This window comes from Vombatus ursinus, unplaced genomic scaffold (genome assembly GCF_900497805.2).
Source record: "Vombatus ursinus unplaced genomic scaffold, bare-nosed wombat genome assembly UNPS02014818.1, whole genome shotgun sequence".
NCBI lineage: Eukaryota > Metazoa > Chordata > Mammalia > Diprotodontia > Vombatidae > Vombatus > Vombatus ursinus.
In genome coordinates, this window is record NW_020954596.1 from 47,098,802 (window position 1) to 47,116,270 (window position 17,469).

Below are 17,469 nucleotides of genomic sequence, written 5' to 3' on the forward strand. Positions count from 1 at the left end.
TAAAGTGGGGGAAATAGAGAGGGGGGAAAAAAACCTGGCTCTCCCCCCTCCCCCATTAGCATATTAGGTTATTAATAATTATTTCTCTTACTTTGATTCACAAAGATCTGTGTTTGAATTTTGCCAATACTTACTAGCTGTGTGTGACCCTGGGAGAGTAACTCATCAGAAATAGGGGAAATAGCACTAGGTTTAGGGGGAAAATATAGGCATCCCAAAGTCAGCATGTCCAAACCTATTAATTATCATTTCCTTCTAACCTATCCCACCTTCAGATTTCACAATTTATGTTATTGGCACCACCATATTTTTTGGGGGGCACATTGAGATGCCTATGAGACAGCCAGTTGGAGATGTCTATTAGGTAATTGGTGGTGCAAGACTGTAGTTCAGGAATATAAATGGATATCAAGCAAGGTAAAAACATGGTCCCTGGACTCAAGGAGCTCACATTTTATTTGGGGAGACAACATATAAATAACTGTAACTATTTACCTGTCTATATAGTTATATGTAAAACACTTTGAAAACTTTAAAGCAATATATAAATGTTAACTATTGCTAGGATCACTCTTATTATGTGTGTACATGCACATGTAAGTATATAAATGTATATGTGTGGGTGAGAGAGAGAGAACGAACGAGAACGCAAATTTTCTCCTGAGGGAATTTAGAGAGCCTCCATTTGGAAACCCTTGTGTGTTCTCTGTAAAGTAGGATGCTGGGTCATCAGCAGTGAGCGTGTGCATAACAGAAGGGCGGGGGGGAACTGGGCCGTCAAGCAGGGGTGCATTTGGGACCTTGCTGTAGTGAATGAGACGGGAATCATGAGAGATGAAGGGAGGATTGCTTATCTATGAGGAACATGCTGGGCTGATGGAGAGTTCCTCGGTATACAAATGAACTTCTCAAGAAATTGCTTCTCTCCACCCCCCACTTCCCATTTCAATAATGTGTGTTTGGATTTGAAGTTAAAACTATTTTAGAAAAGTAGTTCTTATGGAGCAATGTGAGAGTTGATAGTAAAGATCATTCAACTCAATGAAGTATTCTTGACATTAACAACTTTTCATTGTTGGAAATAAAAAAAAAAACCCTGACCTCCCTCCAAACCCAAATTGTAAGCCAATCGCATTTTAAATCAAGTGCATGCTCTCATTTATCAAAAATAAACAAAGTGGTTTCAAGCAAACATGTTTTGGAATTGTAGCACCCATTTTTTTTTTCTTTTTGATTCTGTGGCACAACCTTTGAGTTCAGTTCAACAGCCATGCTTTGAATATGGACTGTGGGAAAAGGCCCTGCCTGTGCTCTGCACAGAGGGGAAATGCCAAGATGAATGAGATAGCTGTGGTCCTCTTGAGGGGCAGGAGATCAGATATATAGCCGTAATCCAAAGTACAATGCGTTAAGTGCATAAGAAAAGTACATACAGTGCTTGTTTCTTAAAAATAAAGTGAATTTATAACCAACTTTATTTTGTAGCATTCTCTTGGGAATTTTGCAGCATCTTCTTCATGATATCCAGAACCAGAGTTGGAAGGGCTGGAAGTCCTTAGGGAACTTCTCAAGGGGTAAAATATCTTAGACTATCTTTTGATCAGTTCTTAAGATTTGTGATGCAAAGAAGACAGTATTTCAGTGGAAAGTTTTGTAACTTGCTTTTAGCACTCTCTTCCTGACTCATGGAGTTCATTTCTCTGCTGAGTATTTTCTGGTGGGAAAGGCAGCTAGGTGGCATGATGGATAGAGTGCTAGACTTTGATTTGTAAAGATCTGGGTTTGAATCCTGCTAGTACTCATAAGCTGTGTGTGACCCTGGGAAATTAACTTACCCTCCCTGTACCTCAGTTTTCTCATTTGTAAAATGGAGATAATAATATAGTACCTACCTCACAGGGTTGTTGTGAGGATCAAAAAAGCATGTGTTCTTATGATTACTCTCATTATGTTAATTGGCTTGCATTGTTCATGTGCATTTTAAACGGAATTAAAGTGATTTTGAAAGGTTCTTTTTTTTAGAAAAACTTAACAGATCATAATTTCATTGTTTTTCTTCTTGTAGGGCAGTAAAGCCAGAGGGTTGCCAGAACATTCTGGGGGTGTGGATTTGGACAGCTCTATGTCGAGTACATTAAGTAACACCAGTAAAGTAAGCAAATTTCATGTGGTGTGACACATTTAAAGCTAATTAACAAATATTTACTGTGTACCTCAACCTAAGTCAAGACACTGTGCTGTGAATTTCACTCTGTGTGTGTACAGACACACACAGACATATGTACATGCATGTATATGTGTATGTATGTATGTGTTTATATAAAAGTATTGCACTTTAAGCATCCTTAACCAGGTAGAATTATTGTAGGATTCTGTTACATAAATGGAAACTTGAACATTAAGAACAGATGGGTATGCCCTCAATAAGCAAACAAATGAGATCACAGTTTTAGATAATCCAGATCTAATCTAGCAGATGGTAGCAATGTATTCCTCCTACCAGAGGGATTCTGTTATCTTTGAAATAACTGTAAAGCCTCAAAAAAGGGTGTGTGAATTCATATTAATGCTTGACTGCAGTTCGTTCTACTGAATATTCTGAATGTTAGGATGATCATAATTAATAAAGAAATAACAAATCAAGCCAAAGCCACAGTTTAGCTCAAGGCATCTGCTGCCAATAGTATTGTGATCACAAGCCAGTGATAGTATCCAGTATATTTGGAACTCTGCTTTTGCACCCTGTAGACTGCTTTCTCTGGCCATGCATGGCACTTGGTTTGTCTCGCCTCCCAGGTTCTATAAGTGTATTTGTAACTTGGATAGTCTGATGTTTTTCACTTATAAAGTTAAATTGGTGACTGATTATTCTGCATTTTCTCCCACCCTTTTTGCATTGGTAATTGAATATTTTTTGCTTCTAAAGACCAATGCTGCTTTTGCTGTAGGTGCAGCAGAATTCTTCTGTACTCAGAGGGCACTATCCCTAGGGGCCTATTAAATTTCCTCCAAGGTTGGAGATCATCCCAGGATACCAGTTGGGCTGGTTAATTTTATGCCTTCTGACTATAGAGATGATGGCAATTTCCTGGGCTGAAGTCTTTTGAAGCCTAGATTAATGGCAATCAATTGAATGCAGTGAACCCTAGAGGAAACCCCCTTCCATTCTCTTTCCAGCTCTGAATTTGGGAGTATGTGCAAAGCTCACATCTTTTAGCTATTCTAAGAGAGAATTTTTTTTTTCCCTACAAGCCCTCTTTTGTGTGCCTGTTTCTTCCTATTTTCTTTTTATCTTTTCTGCTTTGCATGCTGGAAGATTTATACACAGCTGGAAAGATAGTAAGGACTCTTTTATGGAAGTAAGCCCTTTAAAAACAGGTCACCTGGAAGTCACTAGCTGCAAAGAACCTGGCCTTCTCAGTTACTTTTTTGATTTGGAAAATGAGGTTTTTGTGAGAAGAATCATTTGGGCTCTAGTTATTCTGTTTTGATTAATACATTTTTTTTTTTGCAATTAAATAGTAAGTAATTAGATGAATTTGGTGATTTTTTTGAGGGGGGGTTTTGGACTCTGCCTCTGACACTTGGAGCAAGTCCCTTGACCTCTCTCCCTAAACCTGTTTCCTCATTTGTAAAATGGGGAATAATATAAGCCCCTATCTCAAATATAATTATGCATTCAAAGTGTATTTACAAGTATTTAAGCAAATCTTAAAGTGCTGTATAAATGTTTAAAAACTATGGTGCTTATGATATTAGCTATAACATTTTAAAAATTATTTTAAATTAAAAATTTCTCTGAAGCATAGGGTATTCTGATAGTATATTCATAAAATGCTTTAAAGGATAAATGATGTGTGAATAACAGGTGTCTAGGGTAGCTAATGCAGCATAGTAAAGCAGAAGTTACATGTGTCCTTATATGAGAATGCTAAGACAGAAAGTATAGATTTTCTTTTCTATTCCAAGGATAAACTCAGTCTTTTCCAAAATAGCACAAAAATAATTTCCTTAAATCTTAAGTGGAAATTGGATTTCCTAGTAAACTGCTCCACTCCTTTCTTGGTGTGGTGTACTGATTGGTTCATCCTTTCCAGCGGTTTCAGGGTGAGTTTTCATGTGGTTGGGTTGAATGAGTCTTGGTTGTTTTTAACCTTAATTTTGAAGGCATGGATAATAAAATATTATCAAGGTTATCATTGGAAGGGCCTGGAGCACTCACTCCTCAATTTGAGTGCCTACTCTGTGTCCAACACCATTGGAGGATATGAGGAATACAAGATAGTAAAAAGCTCTCACAATTTTATTCTAAATTTAGATATTGGCCCAGTGTTATATTCTTAAGGGGAAATGTAATAAATGTTTACTAAGTTGACTTGAACCTCCAGGCATGGGTACAACATTGTAATATTTCAACTTTTAGGGCAGTAGTGTTAAATTTAAATAGAAAAGAGGACCACTAAACCATATGTAAAGATCTGGGATCTGCATATTGACTTAGAAAACCACACATTAACGTTATCTATATTCTAGTGTATTTTTCTTTATTTTGTTAAATATTTCCAGTTACATTTTAATTTGGTTAAAGTTAAACTCGAGTATTTGACACTTGTGGTCTAGCAGATGACATAGGTATTGGGGACATGGCTTGATAGTTGGTTTAAACAATGGAATTTCTTCATAAAATAACTTCCACTATGTCATAATCAAAGATGCAGTTTATTTATGAAGTCAGGAGCCTGCAGTTTTATGCAATGTAGCTATATAGCACCATAGTCCTTCTTCAAACTTGTGTATAGAACATTTTCCTCAGACCTACAGTTCATACCCAGTAAAACAGATTTCTAATACCTAAGATACTGCCATATATGCCCTTCTTTTTTTGGGGGGGGAGGGGGGTTGTGTGTGGGAAGTCTTATTTGGTATTATCAAGAGTTTTCATTTTTCCATTTCATCTAGACCTGTGATTTTATCAGTCTGAGAAGTTCCCAGGTAGAAAAAACTCCCTCCCCCACTCTGACTAGAAGCTATTCTTCCATTTACAAGTAAATGAGGGTCACTGAGGAGTTAAAGGATGGGCCCCGAATCCCACAGACAGGATGGGGTGTTCATTCCAGCCCAGATGTAGGATTTGCCGCCTAGGTCTCCTTGACTCCTGAGGACAGCTCTCCATCCATCACCCTGTGCTTCTGCCTCTTTTATTATAAAGGGTAGAGATGTTTAACCATGCAAAGACTTTGATGAATTCTTACTGGATTAGAGTCGATATGTCATATAATCATTTCTCATTGGGTGCTTTCTTTCATTTTGCTGATGCTTTCCTGCCAGGAGCCATCTGTGTGTGAAAGAGAGACTCCACCCCTCCCAGAAGGTTCTTTCAGGCACCTGGGATCCTCAGTTGACCTCTCCAGTGACTCAGAGAGCCACTTGACTGAAGACCCTGCTCAGCTGTCGCCTCGACAGGAGTTCAGAAGGCGAGCAAACACTTTGAGTCATTATCCTCTCGAATGTCACAAGTCCCCAGAGCCTCCAGAGGCATCACCGAGTGTTCCACAAAGGAAACTTATGAGGTATCACTCAGTGAGCACAGAGACTCCTCATGAGCGAAAGTAAGATTCATTTAAAAGCATAATGTTATTTTATAAATAGCTGGGGCATATCTGTGGATCAGGTATGTGGATTTGCAGGTATGTTAATTGAGTGATAAAGGAATCTGGGCTAACATGAAAAGACAAATAGAAAAACAAATAAAGCCCCAAAACAGCATGGTGGATAGAGAACTGGCTCTGTAGTAGGAGAACCTAGGTTCAAATTCTTCTTCTGACATTTACTAATCATATGACCTTGGCTAAGTTCCTTAACTTGCCTGGCCTTCAGTTTCTTCATCTGCAAAATGAGGGTGTTAGACTAGGGGGCCTCAGAAATCTTCTGCAGCTATGCAGCTAGGATCTTGTGAATAATGGACTAACCTTCTCTGTTTCTCGCAGGTAAAATGTTACAAAGCAGTACTCAATATTTGCCCATCATTTATCGTTGTTAACACTAGAAGGACTAGAATTTAAGAATACCTTGAAAGACCAAGCTATATTAATTGATGCAGTGCATTTTTTTATGTCAAAGGCAAAGAAAATCGAGATAGTAGAATGAAAGTTTTTATTTTAAAGTTGTAATACTTTTTTTGTCTCAGTTGATGCACTTCATCCTTCTACTGTTAAAAATATAAATTGTGAGGGGTCACTTAGGCAGGAGAGAGGAAAAAGAATGAAAGTTAGGAAATACCCATTAGTTTTATGATTTTATGCTTCTTGTTCCCCTGAGAGATCAAGAGACTTAGCATGCCTTAGTACATACCTGTTGGCCCCACAAAATAAATTAGGTAATTGTGTTTTCATGCCTCATTAGTCAGGGAGATGGATCCTTTATGCTGTGCATGAAAAACAGTATGAGAGGCAGGCACAATCAAACAATCCAAGGTCGTAGGCCCCCTGATAGACTGGAAAGGAGCATTGCAGTGGAAGTGGGAAGGTCTGTCTAGGTTTTGCCACTAAACAAGCAATGAAACGTTGGACAAGTGATGTGACCCTCTGGGCCTTTCCCATCTTTCCCATCTTTACACTGGGAGATGTAAATGAAAGGATCATAGATTTAGAACCTCAGGGGACCCTTTTTCTTATCCAGCCCCCTCATTTTGCATCTAAGGAATCTGAAGCCCAGCGAGCTGAAATTGCCATACAAGTAGTAAGTTGCAGATTCTGGATTTGAACCCGGGTCTTTTGATTCCAAATCCAAATCCTGTCCTCTCTGTCTTCTCTGCCTTCATTATGGAGGAGTGGAGGAAGTTGTCTGCTACACAGCTGGGTAATCTCTTAAGGTTCCTTGTATGTCTAAAATTTTACTATTCTCTCAAGCTAGGTTTATTTTTTCTCTGCTAGTAAGTCCCTAGGGAGCAGAAAAGATATCTTTGTTATAAAGGTGAGAAAGGAAGGAAATGTTGTGGCAATTTTCCCTGTCCTTCTGAGGTCCTTGTCTGGTACTTTGGCCCCAGTAATGCCAGTGTCCCAGGATAATCATTTTGAGAGAAGTCTCTTCAAAGTCCAGTTACTCCCCTCCCTGCCCCCCAAATCTTCCTTGCCTTATAAAGCAGTGTGAATCCATCAGTGAGTCATTGATGAATGTAACTGGTACGAACAGAACCACAGTTGTGGTGCTGGGATATTGATGTATTCATCCTGCATAATCCATACAAATACGATTTCTTTACAATGAGTATTTCACTTCACAAGAGTTAGCAGTGTGTGAAAGCCTTAACCTTTCCAGCTTCATTTTCATTAGTTCTCCATCAGTTCTTGGCGATTTAACTAAAGAATTGTAATCATAGCTTCTGAAGCTAGTGCATATGTGTAGCCTTGAACAAAACTTCAGGGGGTTTCTTTCCTCTTTTCCCCAAAACCCTGCCCATAAATAGCTTCTCCTTCCTTACTGTACCACCCATTTCCTCCCATGCCCACTCTGTTTCTAGCTTTCCCAGCGATTATGGAAACATTCTTGTTGGTAGATTTCTGGTTCTCTTGCCAGAACTACTGCTTCCATGCCAGCATGAGGTGGTGGGAACTTTGTACCTTTGCCAGCATATTTTCCCCGGGCGGAAGGCAGTTTAGCAATGGAATGTGCTTGCCCTAGGTGATTAGGAGTCAGGATATGCAGCATTCAGAAGGAAAGTAGAGCTCATTCTGCTTTTTGTCCTCCTTGGAAACTCATCTCCTCATTTTCAGTTAGGTGGGGTAACTTTGGACAGGGTGTTCCTCATTTTACAGTGGCCTGAGTTTAAAAGCTTTGCTGTTGGTTCATCCACTTCCTAGAAATGAGAATTCAGAAGTGTATGTTACCATGAGCCTTGAGCCAAAAACCTGAATTTGGGCACAAGTGTGTGTGGTCACCACTAATGAGTGAACAAGCCCCTTCAGGCACTGTGGAAAACTATCAGTAAAGCCTGGAGACATTTTTTTCTCTACCCGGTTAACAGACCATTTTTTGTAACCTCTCTCTTTAAAAACTCCTTTGGAAATGTCAGCTATAAAGGGTGTGTGAAGGGCAGCGAAAAATAATTGGTTCACAGATACTGGCATGAAAGCACTGACTAGTTGTGTTTAAACAACGAGATAGAAAGAGTCTCACCTGTTTTCTTCATTTTGTCTCTATTTTGTCCTTCCGACATACTCTCTCCTTTTTTCTCTCCCTTCCTCCCATACTTTCTCTCTGTTGACTTGCTGTCTAGCCTGAACCCAGCTGTTGATGATTCTAAAAGCTGCTCAGGTCAGCCTTCTGCTCCTGCTCTCCCACCTCCTCGTCTTAATCCCTCAGCCTCCTCACCAAATTTTTTTAAATACCTAAAACATAATTCAAGTGGAGAACAAAGTGGGAATGCTGTGCCAAAGAGGTGAGAGCACATATGTGATAGTTTCATTGCCTTTGTTTGAATTAAACATAGAGGTGATGTGTTGCTAAGTGGAAGAAATGTCCATCTCAGAATTACCAGGAACCATGTTTCTAATTGCATTTCAGTCTGTTATCATGAGTAATTTGTTTTTAATTAAATAGTAGGAAATGATGGAAATGGTTCTGATCTCAAATAGTTTTTTAAAATAGTTTGTCACATTTTTCCACTCCGCCTAATAATGATGACTTATCGATCTCCCGTCAGGCCTGGCATTTATACTTTCTGAGAGACTTCCTGGTATTAGGATGACGTTAATATTTTTCCAGTTAAAAAGACAAATAAATGGGAGATGGGCCGTGGCATGTATTTTATCATTCCATGAACCCCACTTATTCACAGTTGAATTTTTTCAACTGAAAACTTAAAAAAAAAAATTAGAGTGGTAGAGTTTTCGTTTTCTTACTTGTTTTACTCTTGCTGGAATTGAAGCTCAAATGCTTTTCTCTTATTTTTAAGCTTGTATTTATGCTTTGTGTATTTACATTTCTTTATCCTAAACTCTACTTTTTCAACTGAACTCTTAGCATCTCCTATCGTAATGCCCTGCGGAAAAAACTTCATTCTTCTTCCTCTGTGCCAAATTTTCTAAAATTTTTGGCTCCTGTAGATGAAAATAACACCTCTGACTTTAGGAACGCAAAAAGGTAGGGTTCTATCTATAGCTATCAAGGCTGGATGTTTTAAGCATTTAATGATTGTATTTTTGAATGAATTCTAAAAGCCATTATGGGGGTAGTTGCTCTTATCAATTCTAGTGCAGCTGAACCACACTGATAACAACTATTCTGTGTTTTTCTTTTCAGAGTTGATTTAAAAAATAAATTTCACATGCACTTGGGCTCTTTTGCTACCATAGCATCATCCCAGTGCCAAGGCCACAGTTTATTCTTGCATTGTTATTATAAAATGGCCCTAAAAGTTGGCAAATCAGGTTGTTCAGCCCTTTAGTAACATCCTTGGACAATGAACTTTAGGTTATTTCTCTAACTTACTGAACCACTGCTTTTTTACTAAGTCGTATATCCAAAAATTACATGTGACTGCTTACTCTTTGTTGAATGACAAGTATCCTAGTTCCAATTCAGTAACTTCTTCTGAAGTTTATTAAGCACCTGTTTATGCAAGGTGCTGTGCTAAGTTTGGGGATACAAAGGCTGGAAAAACAAAACAAAGTCATCCCCACCCTTAATGACCTTAGAGTGCAGTAGAGAGAAGATGGCAGGTGTTGGGTTGGGATGGAAGACAAGGTGTGATAAAGGCCAAGGTATGTATGAGACAAGCCTGAGGAAGAAAGCTCGAGGACAAAGAGCTCGATGTTAATGAGGGACAACAGGGAAAGTTTTGCAGAGGAGATGGCACATGATCTGGTCTTTGTGCAGACTTAGGTGAAGGATTGAGTTCTAGGCACATTGGAACGTCCATGTGAATATATATGGAGGCAGCAGAGTTTAGGATGAGCTCAGGGAATAACTAGTAGTAGTCTAGCTAGATTAGATGGTAGAGTTTGTGGAGAGTAGCAGTGGAAATGCAGTACCTACCATGGTGGCTTGCATATAGTTAGTGCTTAATAAATGTTTGTTGAATTGAGTATTGTGAAATAAATTTAGATAAGTAAGTTGGAACTAAATTGTGGTAGGCCTTGAATGCCAAACTAAGGAATTAGTCTTTTTCACTTACACAGTAGGGAGTTACCAGACAGTTTTGAGCAAAACAATGCCATGTTTAAACCTGAGCCTTGTGAGGATTATTTTGGTAGCTGAGCAAAAGATGAATTGTAGAGGAAAGAGGCTACAAGCAGGGAAACTAATTAAGCCATTCAGGTAATCCTCCTGGAGAGCTGCTGAGGGCTTGCTTGAACTCTGGAATAGAAAAGAATGGCCAAATCTAAGAGTTGTTATGGTGAGAGAACTGATGGAATTTGATAACTGTTGAGTTGAGGGAGAGAACGAAGAAATGATTCTGAGGTTTTAAGCCAAGCTTATGGGATGATGATGGTGCTATCATTAGAAATCGGGAAGTTGGAAGGAGGAGTAGGTTTTGTGGAAAAAGATGAGTTAAACCCTGGTCCTGTTAAAGTTAAGATATTGATAGAATATCCAGGTTGAAATATCTGAGACAAGGGTGGGGAACCTGTGGCCCCAAGGCCACATGTGGCCCTCTAGGTCCTCAAGTGCGGCCTTTTAACTGAATCCAGACTTCACAGAACAAATCCCCTCAATAAAAGGGTTTGTTCTCTAAAACTTAGACTCAGTCAGAAGGCCACACCTGAGGACCTGGAAGGCCACATGTAACCTCGGGACTGTAGGTTCCCCACCCCTGATCTAGGAGATAGGCGGAAATACTGGATTAGAGCTCAAGGGGTGGGTAGGCTTAAGATATATACTAATTGGGATTCACTTGTGTAAAGGTGATCCTTAAAACAGTAGAAGTAGATGAGATAGTCAAGGGAGAGACTGACAGTTATCTGCATAGGAAGTAAAAATTTAAAACATGATTTATTTCTTCATTTTAAAATGGGTCATATGGTCAATGTCATAGTTTTAATTCATGTGTTATTAAAATATTCACTTAAACATGAAATATTTATAAGTGCTTCATTCCATGACTTTGTCCTAGTTGATTTCCTATAAATAAACAGCTATTTCAGAAGTACACAGTTCAAAACAAAGCACATTGATGTGACCCACTGTGTAGAAAACACAACAAACAGAAGTTTTAGTAACTGTCTCTTGTGAGCTTTCAGCTTTCCAAAATGTCATTGAGAACAGCAAGGCTTAACCATATTTGGTAATTTTTTGCAATCAAAGTAATTTGGATAGGAGCAGTATAGCTCTTAACATGAAAAAGAGTCTATAGGAGAACAGTTCTGCATTCCTTTGGTTGCCCATGCCCATCGTAAACACGCCTTACCTTCAGTGAATCCTGATTAACTGTTATATTTATATACATGGAGAATTTATAATTTAGAGGTTTAAAAAAGCCTCACAGCCTTAATTTATAAGATCTCTATTTAATCACACACCAATTATACTATAATTATAGGGACTTTGAATCGAAGACACACCACCATGATAGTAACAGTGAGAACCCTTTGAAGACCCGGCGGCATTCGTGGAGGCAACAGATCTTCCTTCGAGTGGCAACTCCACAGAAAGGGTGCGATTCTCCTAGCAGATATGAAGGTAAGATCCACCATGGAAGTAGAAAGGATATCCTATTGTTTTGAGTTTAATCTTTAATTAAAAATACCTGCTTTCTAGCATTGAGCATTGCATGGAAGCAGGTGAGATCCTTTTCTAAAACCATTCTCAAGTTTTATGTTTCCATTCTGAGCCTTCAGGAAGTTCAGCAAACATTGAATAAGTATTTATTATCTGAAAAGCATTTTGGGAGAAAGAACGCCTTGACATTTCCTGATGGAGAGGGTTAACAACCCAGAGAGTATGTATGAAGGCTGTCCTCTCTGCCCACTAAAAAGTGACTGGTACCTTTGCGGCCTTGGGCATGTTGCTCAAATAAAGAATATAATTTTTTACAAATAAAGAATATAATGCACTTTTGTTGAGTGGATTTTTCTGGGTTTGCTATTAATGTGAAGACTAACTTTAAGTAGTAAAGTTCTTACGATTGTAAGTTAACATTTATTTATATCCGTTGAGAACGCAAACTTTAGCAGCAAGGTATACCCATCATGATTTTGAAATTAGGAATTTGACAATTCTCTCTTCTTTGTTATGATTCTTTTTGAATTTATGTTTTTAAAATAAATAGAGTAGAACTTTGTTATTACAGATCTCACAACTGGAGGCAATCTGGTGCAGTTGGTTACTTACCATGAGGGTCGTGTGAGACAAATCTCTGATCCTCCCTGGGCCTCATATCCTCATCTAGGCTATGATTCTATGATCACACTTCAGATTAGTACAGACTATATATAGGTCAAATGACATTGCCTAAAACACGTTAAGTTGCATATGAACCAGTGGGACGCTCAGAGTATCAGGAGTTTGATGAATTGGTATAATACTGATGTTCTATCTTTATGATTATAGCCAGTTAAACTCTCTGTGATTCAGTTTCCCCATTTGTAAGATAAGGACAGTCTATCTGTCCTACCTCCCTTACAGGAAATGAAGATAATAGATAGAAAAATATTTTTAGAAAGGGGCAGCCTTGTTAGCACTTTAGTAATATTAACAGCATTGTTATTCATGTTGCTGTCTGCCATAGTAGTATCTTAGAATGACTCCACTAGTCTCACTTTTATATATTTAGTTGGATTTACGATAATTTAAAAAATGAATATATGTAATTATTTACATTTGTATTAATTTAGAAAGCTTCTATTTTCATGATGGTTTTTGAGGTCTTAGATTGCTAAGAATATCCCATCTACTTTCTCATAGTATCCCAGAACCTATAAACATACTTCTGTTACTGAGTATATGTAGTTATCTGGATACAGCAGGATGTTTCCTGGCTTATCAGCCTTGCAAACTAGTCTTGGAATTCTCAGACACATGTTCCTACACTACCCACCTCACTTGGCTAGCATTACAAAATATAAACAATCCATTTAGCACTGCTTTTTTGTTCTTCTGCCCCTTTCCCCTCCAACCCTGACTCTCAACTCTGAATTACTTCCCACTTTCCCGGCCTTTGGAGAAGGAAGGGGGAAGAGGGATGAAGAGCTGGAATGGGGGAGGGGAAGTAGAGAGTGGCCCCCCAAAATACCATTCCTGTAAGTAGCTTAAGCACTTGGAAAAAGCAACATGTGTTTTCCTAGCAACCAGGTCTGTTCTCTAGCCTTGACCATTCTTTTAAACTGGTGCTTCTGGCCGCTGGAGGAATCTCTGCTCTCTTTTGTCCTCTTATCTTCCCCCCCTCCCCAATTGCTTATTTCTGTGAGTGGAAATAGTGGAGAAGAAGATATACAATTTCAAGATAGATCATTTAGAGACTACTCTTAGAAATAGGAGAGGGTTCCTTCATAGTCAGATCACTCTTTGACAGATGTGAAGAACAGATGCTTTGTTCCTATTTTGTTTTCTTGCTAGTAAACATTTTAAATGATTCAGGGGATTTTTTTTTTCCTGTGCATTTCTCATGATTGCTGCATTCTGGACCTGTGGATTCCGTGGGGTAAAACGTCATGCTAAATGAGTGCCAGGAATGGAAATCCCTGTGCCCAAATAGTCCAAGTCGCTTTGTATGGAGAATTCTTCTCTTTGGCCTTTCCTATGTTTTATCTAATCCCTTTTGTAAATAAGAGCTTTGTTCCATGGTCATGGATTACATCCATCCCTTACTCCAGCTGTTTTCCTCACAAACCCATGTCTTGGGGCTCCAGGGGATCCAGACAGCAGTATGTGCTTAATTGAGTATTTCACATCTCCACCACTGGAAAAACAAAGTTGAAATCCACCCAAATTTCATCTTTATATATATATGAAGGGAAGCATATCAGTATCTTTGGTATTATTGCTTCTTGCATTAGATTCTGGAGTTGGATGGGACCTTAAAGGACATCTTATCCAAAATGGCTGAATGTTTTCTTTGACATGTCTGACAAAATAGTTATCTAGCCTCTGTTTGGCCAAGTCCATTGATGTAGGATCTTTCTACTTTGAGATATAACCTGTTTCGTTTTGGGACAGTTCTAATTTTATTAGAAAGGCTGTGTAGACTAGGGGAGGGAGGGAAGGAGAGAGGAGAGGAGAAGGAAGGGGAGAGGAGAAGTTCTACTCCTGCTTTCAACTCATGATACCTGGGAAAAGGGCTTGACCTTTCATTGCTAAATTCCTCTCTTGGCACTCTCTCCACCTGTGAAATCATTGGTTTAATCCCTATCCTTATCTAATTATACTGAAGTCTGTTTTCCCTAACCCCTGTTAATCCCAGTGCTTCGCTTCTGTTCATTATTTACCATTTATCCTGTGTATTGCTTGCTTTGTATGTGTTTGTTTGTGTATTATCTCCTCCATTAGATGGTAAGGTCCTTGAAGGCAGGGATGGCCTTTTTCCTCTTTTTGTATCCCTGGGGATTAGCACAGTGCTTGGCAGTAGCAGGACTTAATAAATCATCATCTATTTATTGTAACTACTACCCTGTGGTCCTAAATCTCTCCTCCATCTACATAGATTAAATCTAATCATTCTTGCAAATGAGAGCTCTTCAAACATTAGTGGTAAATTCTTCAGTCTCTTCCTTCCTCCTCTTTACATCTTCTCAAGTTAAAATCTCCAGCTCCTTTAGGTGGTCCATTTTGTGCCATGGTTTCTTCCATGAGCTAAAATCTGTTTCTCTGTAGCTTCCTTCCATTGTTCCTAGTTTTTACCCTCTAGATCTATGTAGAATAAACCAAATCCTTCTCACCCCATTAACAGCCCCTCAGAGACTTGGAGTTGAGGTAAGAACTTGCAGTGATTACTCTGCATGGATGATTGGATCTGACATCTGTATGTACTTTACAAAATATTCAAAATGTTTTCCCATTTGATTGTCACAGCAACCTGGTAAGGTAGCCAGGGCAGGGATGTTGATCCTGATGATGAAGATAAAGATGATTATCCCTGTACCATACCTTGAGAAAGCAAAGGCTCCCAGAGGTTAAGTGATTTGTTCAGAGTCACAGGGCTTGTTAAGTGGTTGAACTGGAAACATGGAATCTCATTCTGTCTGACATGGCCTTTCCAAAGTATTAAAAACAGCCATGATAATAGGCACTCGCTAGTGTGCCTCAAATTTAGGTTTTCATTGTTAAAACATTTATTGCCACAGGGATCCAAAGATGTATGAGACAGTTTCTGTCCTGAAGGATACATTAGGAAGCTAGGACTTAGTCATGAAAAGATTAAAAAAATTATAAATCATAATTATGAAAATATAAAAAAAATTATAATATGAACTGAGCCTAAAGGAAATCAGACAATACATTTAATGAAATTGAATCTATTGTGTTTTTTGACTGTCTGTTTTCTTTTAATCTTTTTTTCTGAGGGAATTGGGGAACAATTTTGGTCTTAATGAAGTACTTTTCATTTTTAGGAGACCAAAATGCAGAGTTCTCCTATTCTAGGAAAAAACCATCACAATTAAGAATTTATTTGAAATAATTCATATCATCTTGTGTATTTGCATATTCTATTAAACATAGAACTTTCAGACCTTACATCTCTAGTTAAGTTTTAAAAAACAAACTTAATGTAATTTAGACTGATATGGGCATTTTAATGATTCAAAGCCCTTTGTATAAGCCAATAGTCCGTTGAGGTACTCTGGTTCAAAGAGATTTTGTGTTGACTATTGCTGTGTAAATATGCCTAATTTATGCCTGGATTAAGTGTATTGAATGAAATGATAAGTATTTTTAGTGATGAAAAAAGATCAAGAAATAGCTGTTAACATGTAGCCTAACGAAAAGTAGGGTCTTATATTGGATAGCTATTTGATATTCTTCTGTTATGGGATTGGATAAAAATTGTAGATGCTACTGTTGATACGGTTTCTGGTATGACTGGGTAATTTTTACAAAAATCACTGGAAATGGTGAAATGAATTGTTTAAAAAAAACCTCACCCATTTGGAAGGAAAAAAGGCAAATGGAAGAAATAAAAGGTAAAGGTCCCCACTTGTAACGTTTATTTGGGTGTTCGCTGCCTTACTGGATATTATTTGACAGTTCTCTGGGCCTCAGTTTCCTCACCCCCCAGTTGAGGAGGTGGGGTCAGACTGTCTGTCTATAGAATCTCTCTGATCTCCCATCTTGACAATTGCACCTTCTACAAGATTGTGCTTGAAAGATGATCACCACAAGGTGGCACTGTTGCTTGCTCTCATTGTCCTGATAGTTCCTGTTTTCTTTATTTTCCTTCAATTCCTTTGTGTCCTTAGGCATCATATTTCATCTGATCCATTCCTCAGAGCATATCTGAAACTTTTGAAATTCCTTGAACCTCCACATTTCCTTTTTATCCAAGTGAATTAAGAAGCGGGCAGAATAAGAGATAATGAATGATCTTCTCTCCTGAGTGAAAAAAAGAAATTTCTCTCGATTTTCCTTCCTTTGGACATAATTTCTATGGAGAATAAAGAGTAGGCTTCCACCTATTTAGGAAACAACAACACAAAAACAAAACCCAACCTTTTCAATCCAAGATATTTCCCAAAATTCTTAACTTAAAAGAGTTTTAGTTAAGACTTAATATATTGTATTTGATTGCCTGGAATGATAGAAATCAAGAAAACCGCAATGGCAGACAAAGTACCTACTATTTATCTGCTACTTGATTATGCTTATGCCATCACCTGACCTTTTCTTTAAAAAGAAAATTTTTATTGATGCTTTTCCCCCAGCAAGTAATATTTTTTTCAATTACATGTAAAGAGAATTTTTAACATTCATTTTTATATAAAATTTTGCGTTCCAAATTTTCTCCCTCCCTCTTCTCCCTACTCCCTAAAACAGTAAGCAATTTTATATCGGTTATATATATGCAATGATGTAAAACATATCTATTTATGCTTTTTGTCATTATCTACCTTTTTGCCCTTTCTGGGTTTTTACAAGTTAATTTAGGAGTTTAAATAATCAGTAAGTCAAATAGCACATATTTGAGTACTTATTCTTTTGGGGATGTAGGATGTGTGAAGTGTGGTTCTTACCCTCTGATGACTCTGTGACCATGAGTTTCATTCACCTCTCTAATCTTCTGTTTCTTCATTTTAAAAAATGTGGGGTTTGAACTAGATTATTTCCAAAGGCCCTTCTAGGTCTGATTTCATGACCATAGCTAAATTACTTATCCAGGTCAGGAGACAAAACATGATTATACCATGACAAGAAAATATCAGATTAATCACATAGCCAGTAAGTGCCCTGAGGTTCAGTGGTGTAAGGGCCCCTAGAGACCACTAAATCCAATCTTGCCTGCAATATTATTTAAATAATTAAGAAAGTACATATTAAGTA

General features: G+C 38.1%; 1 protein-coding gene across 6 annotated transcripts in view; it reads left to right on the plus strand.

The window, feature by feature from the left end:
• The window catches only part of TBC1D1 (TBC1 domain family member 1), a 296,435-nt gene that overhangs the window by 157,728 nt on the left and 121,238 nt on the right, over positions 1–17,469 (plus strand). For 2 of the 6 annotated variants that reach the window (XM_027836195.1, XM_027836199.1), the window contains 4 exons: positions 2,066–2,152; positions 5,329–5,609; positions 9,022–9,141; positions 11,540–11,679. In XM_027836195.1, coding sequence (XP_027691996.1) covers positions 2,066–2,152; positions 5,329–5,609; positions 9,022–9,141; positions 11,540–11,679 — 628 coding nt within the window. Of the gene's footprint in view, positions 1–2,065; positions 2,153–5,328; positions 5,610–8,275; positions 8,438–9,021; positions 9,142–11,539; positions 11,680–17,469 lie in introns of all 6 variants that reach the window. The other 4 variants (XM_027836200.1, XM_027836197.1, XM_027836198.1 and 1 more) reach the window with 4 other exon arrangements.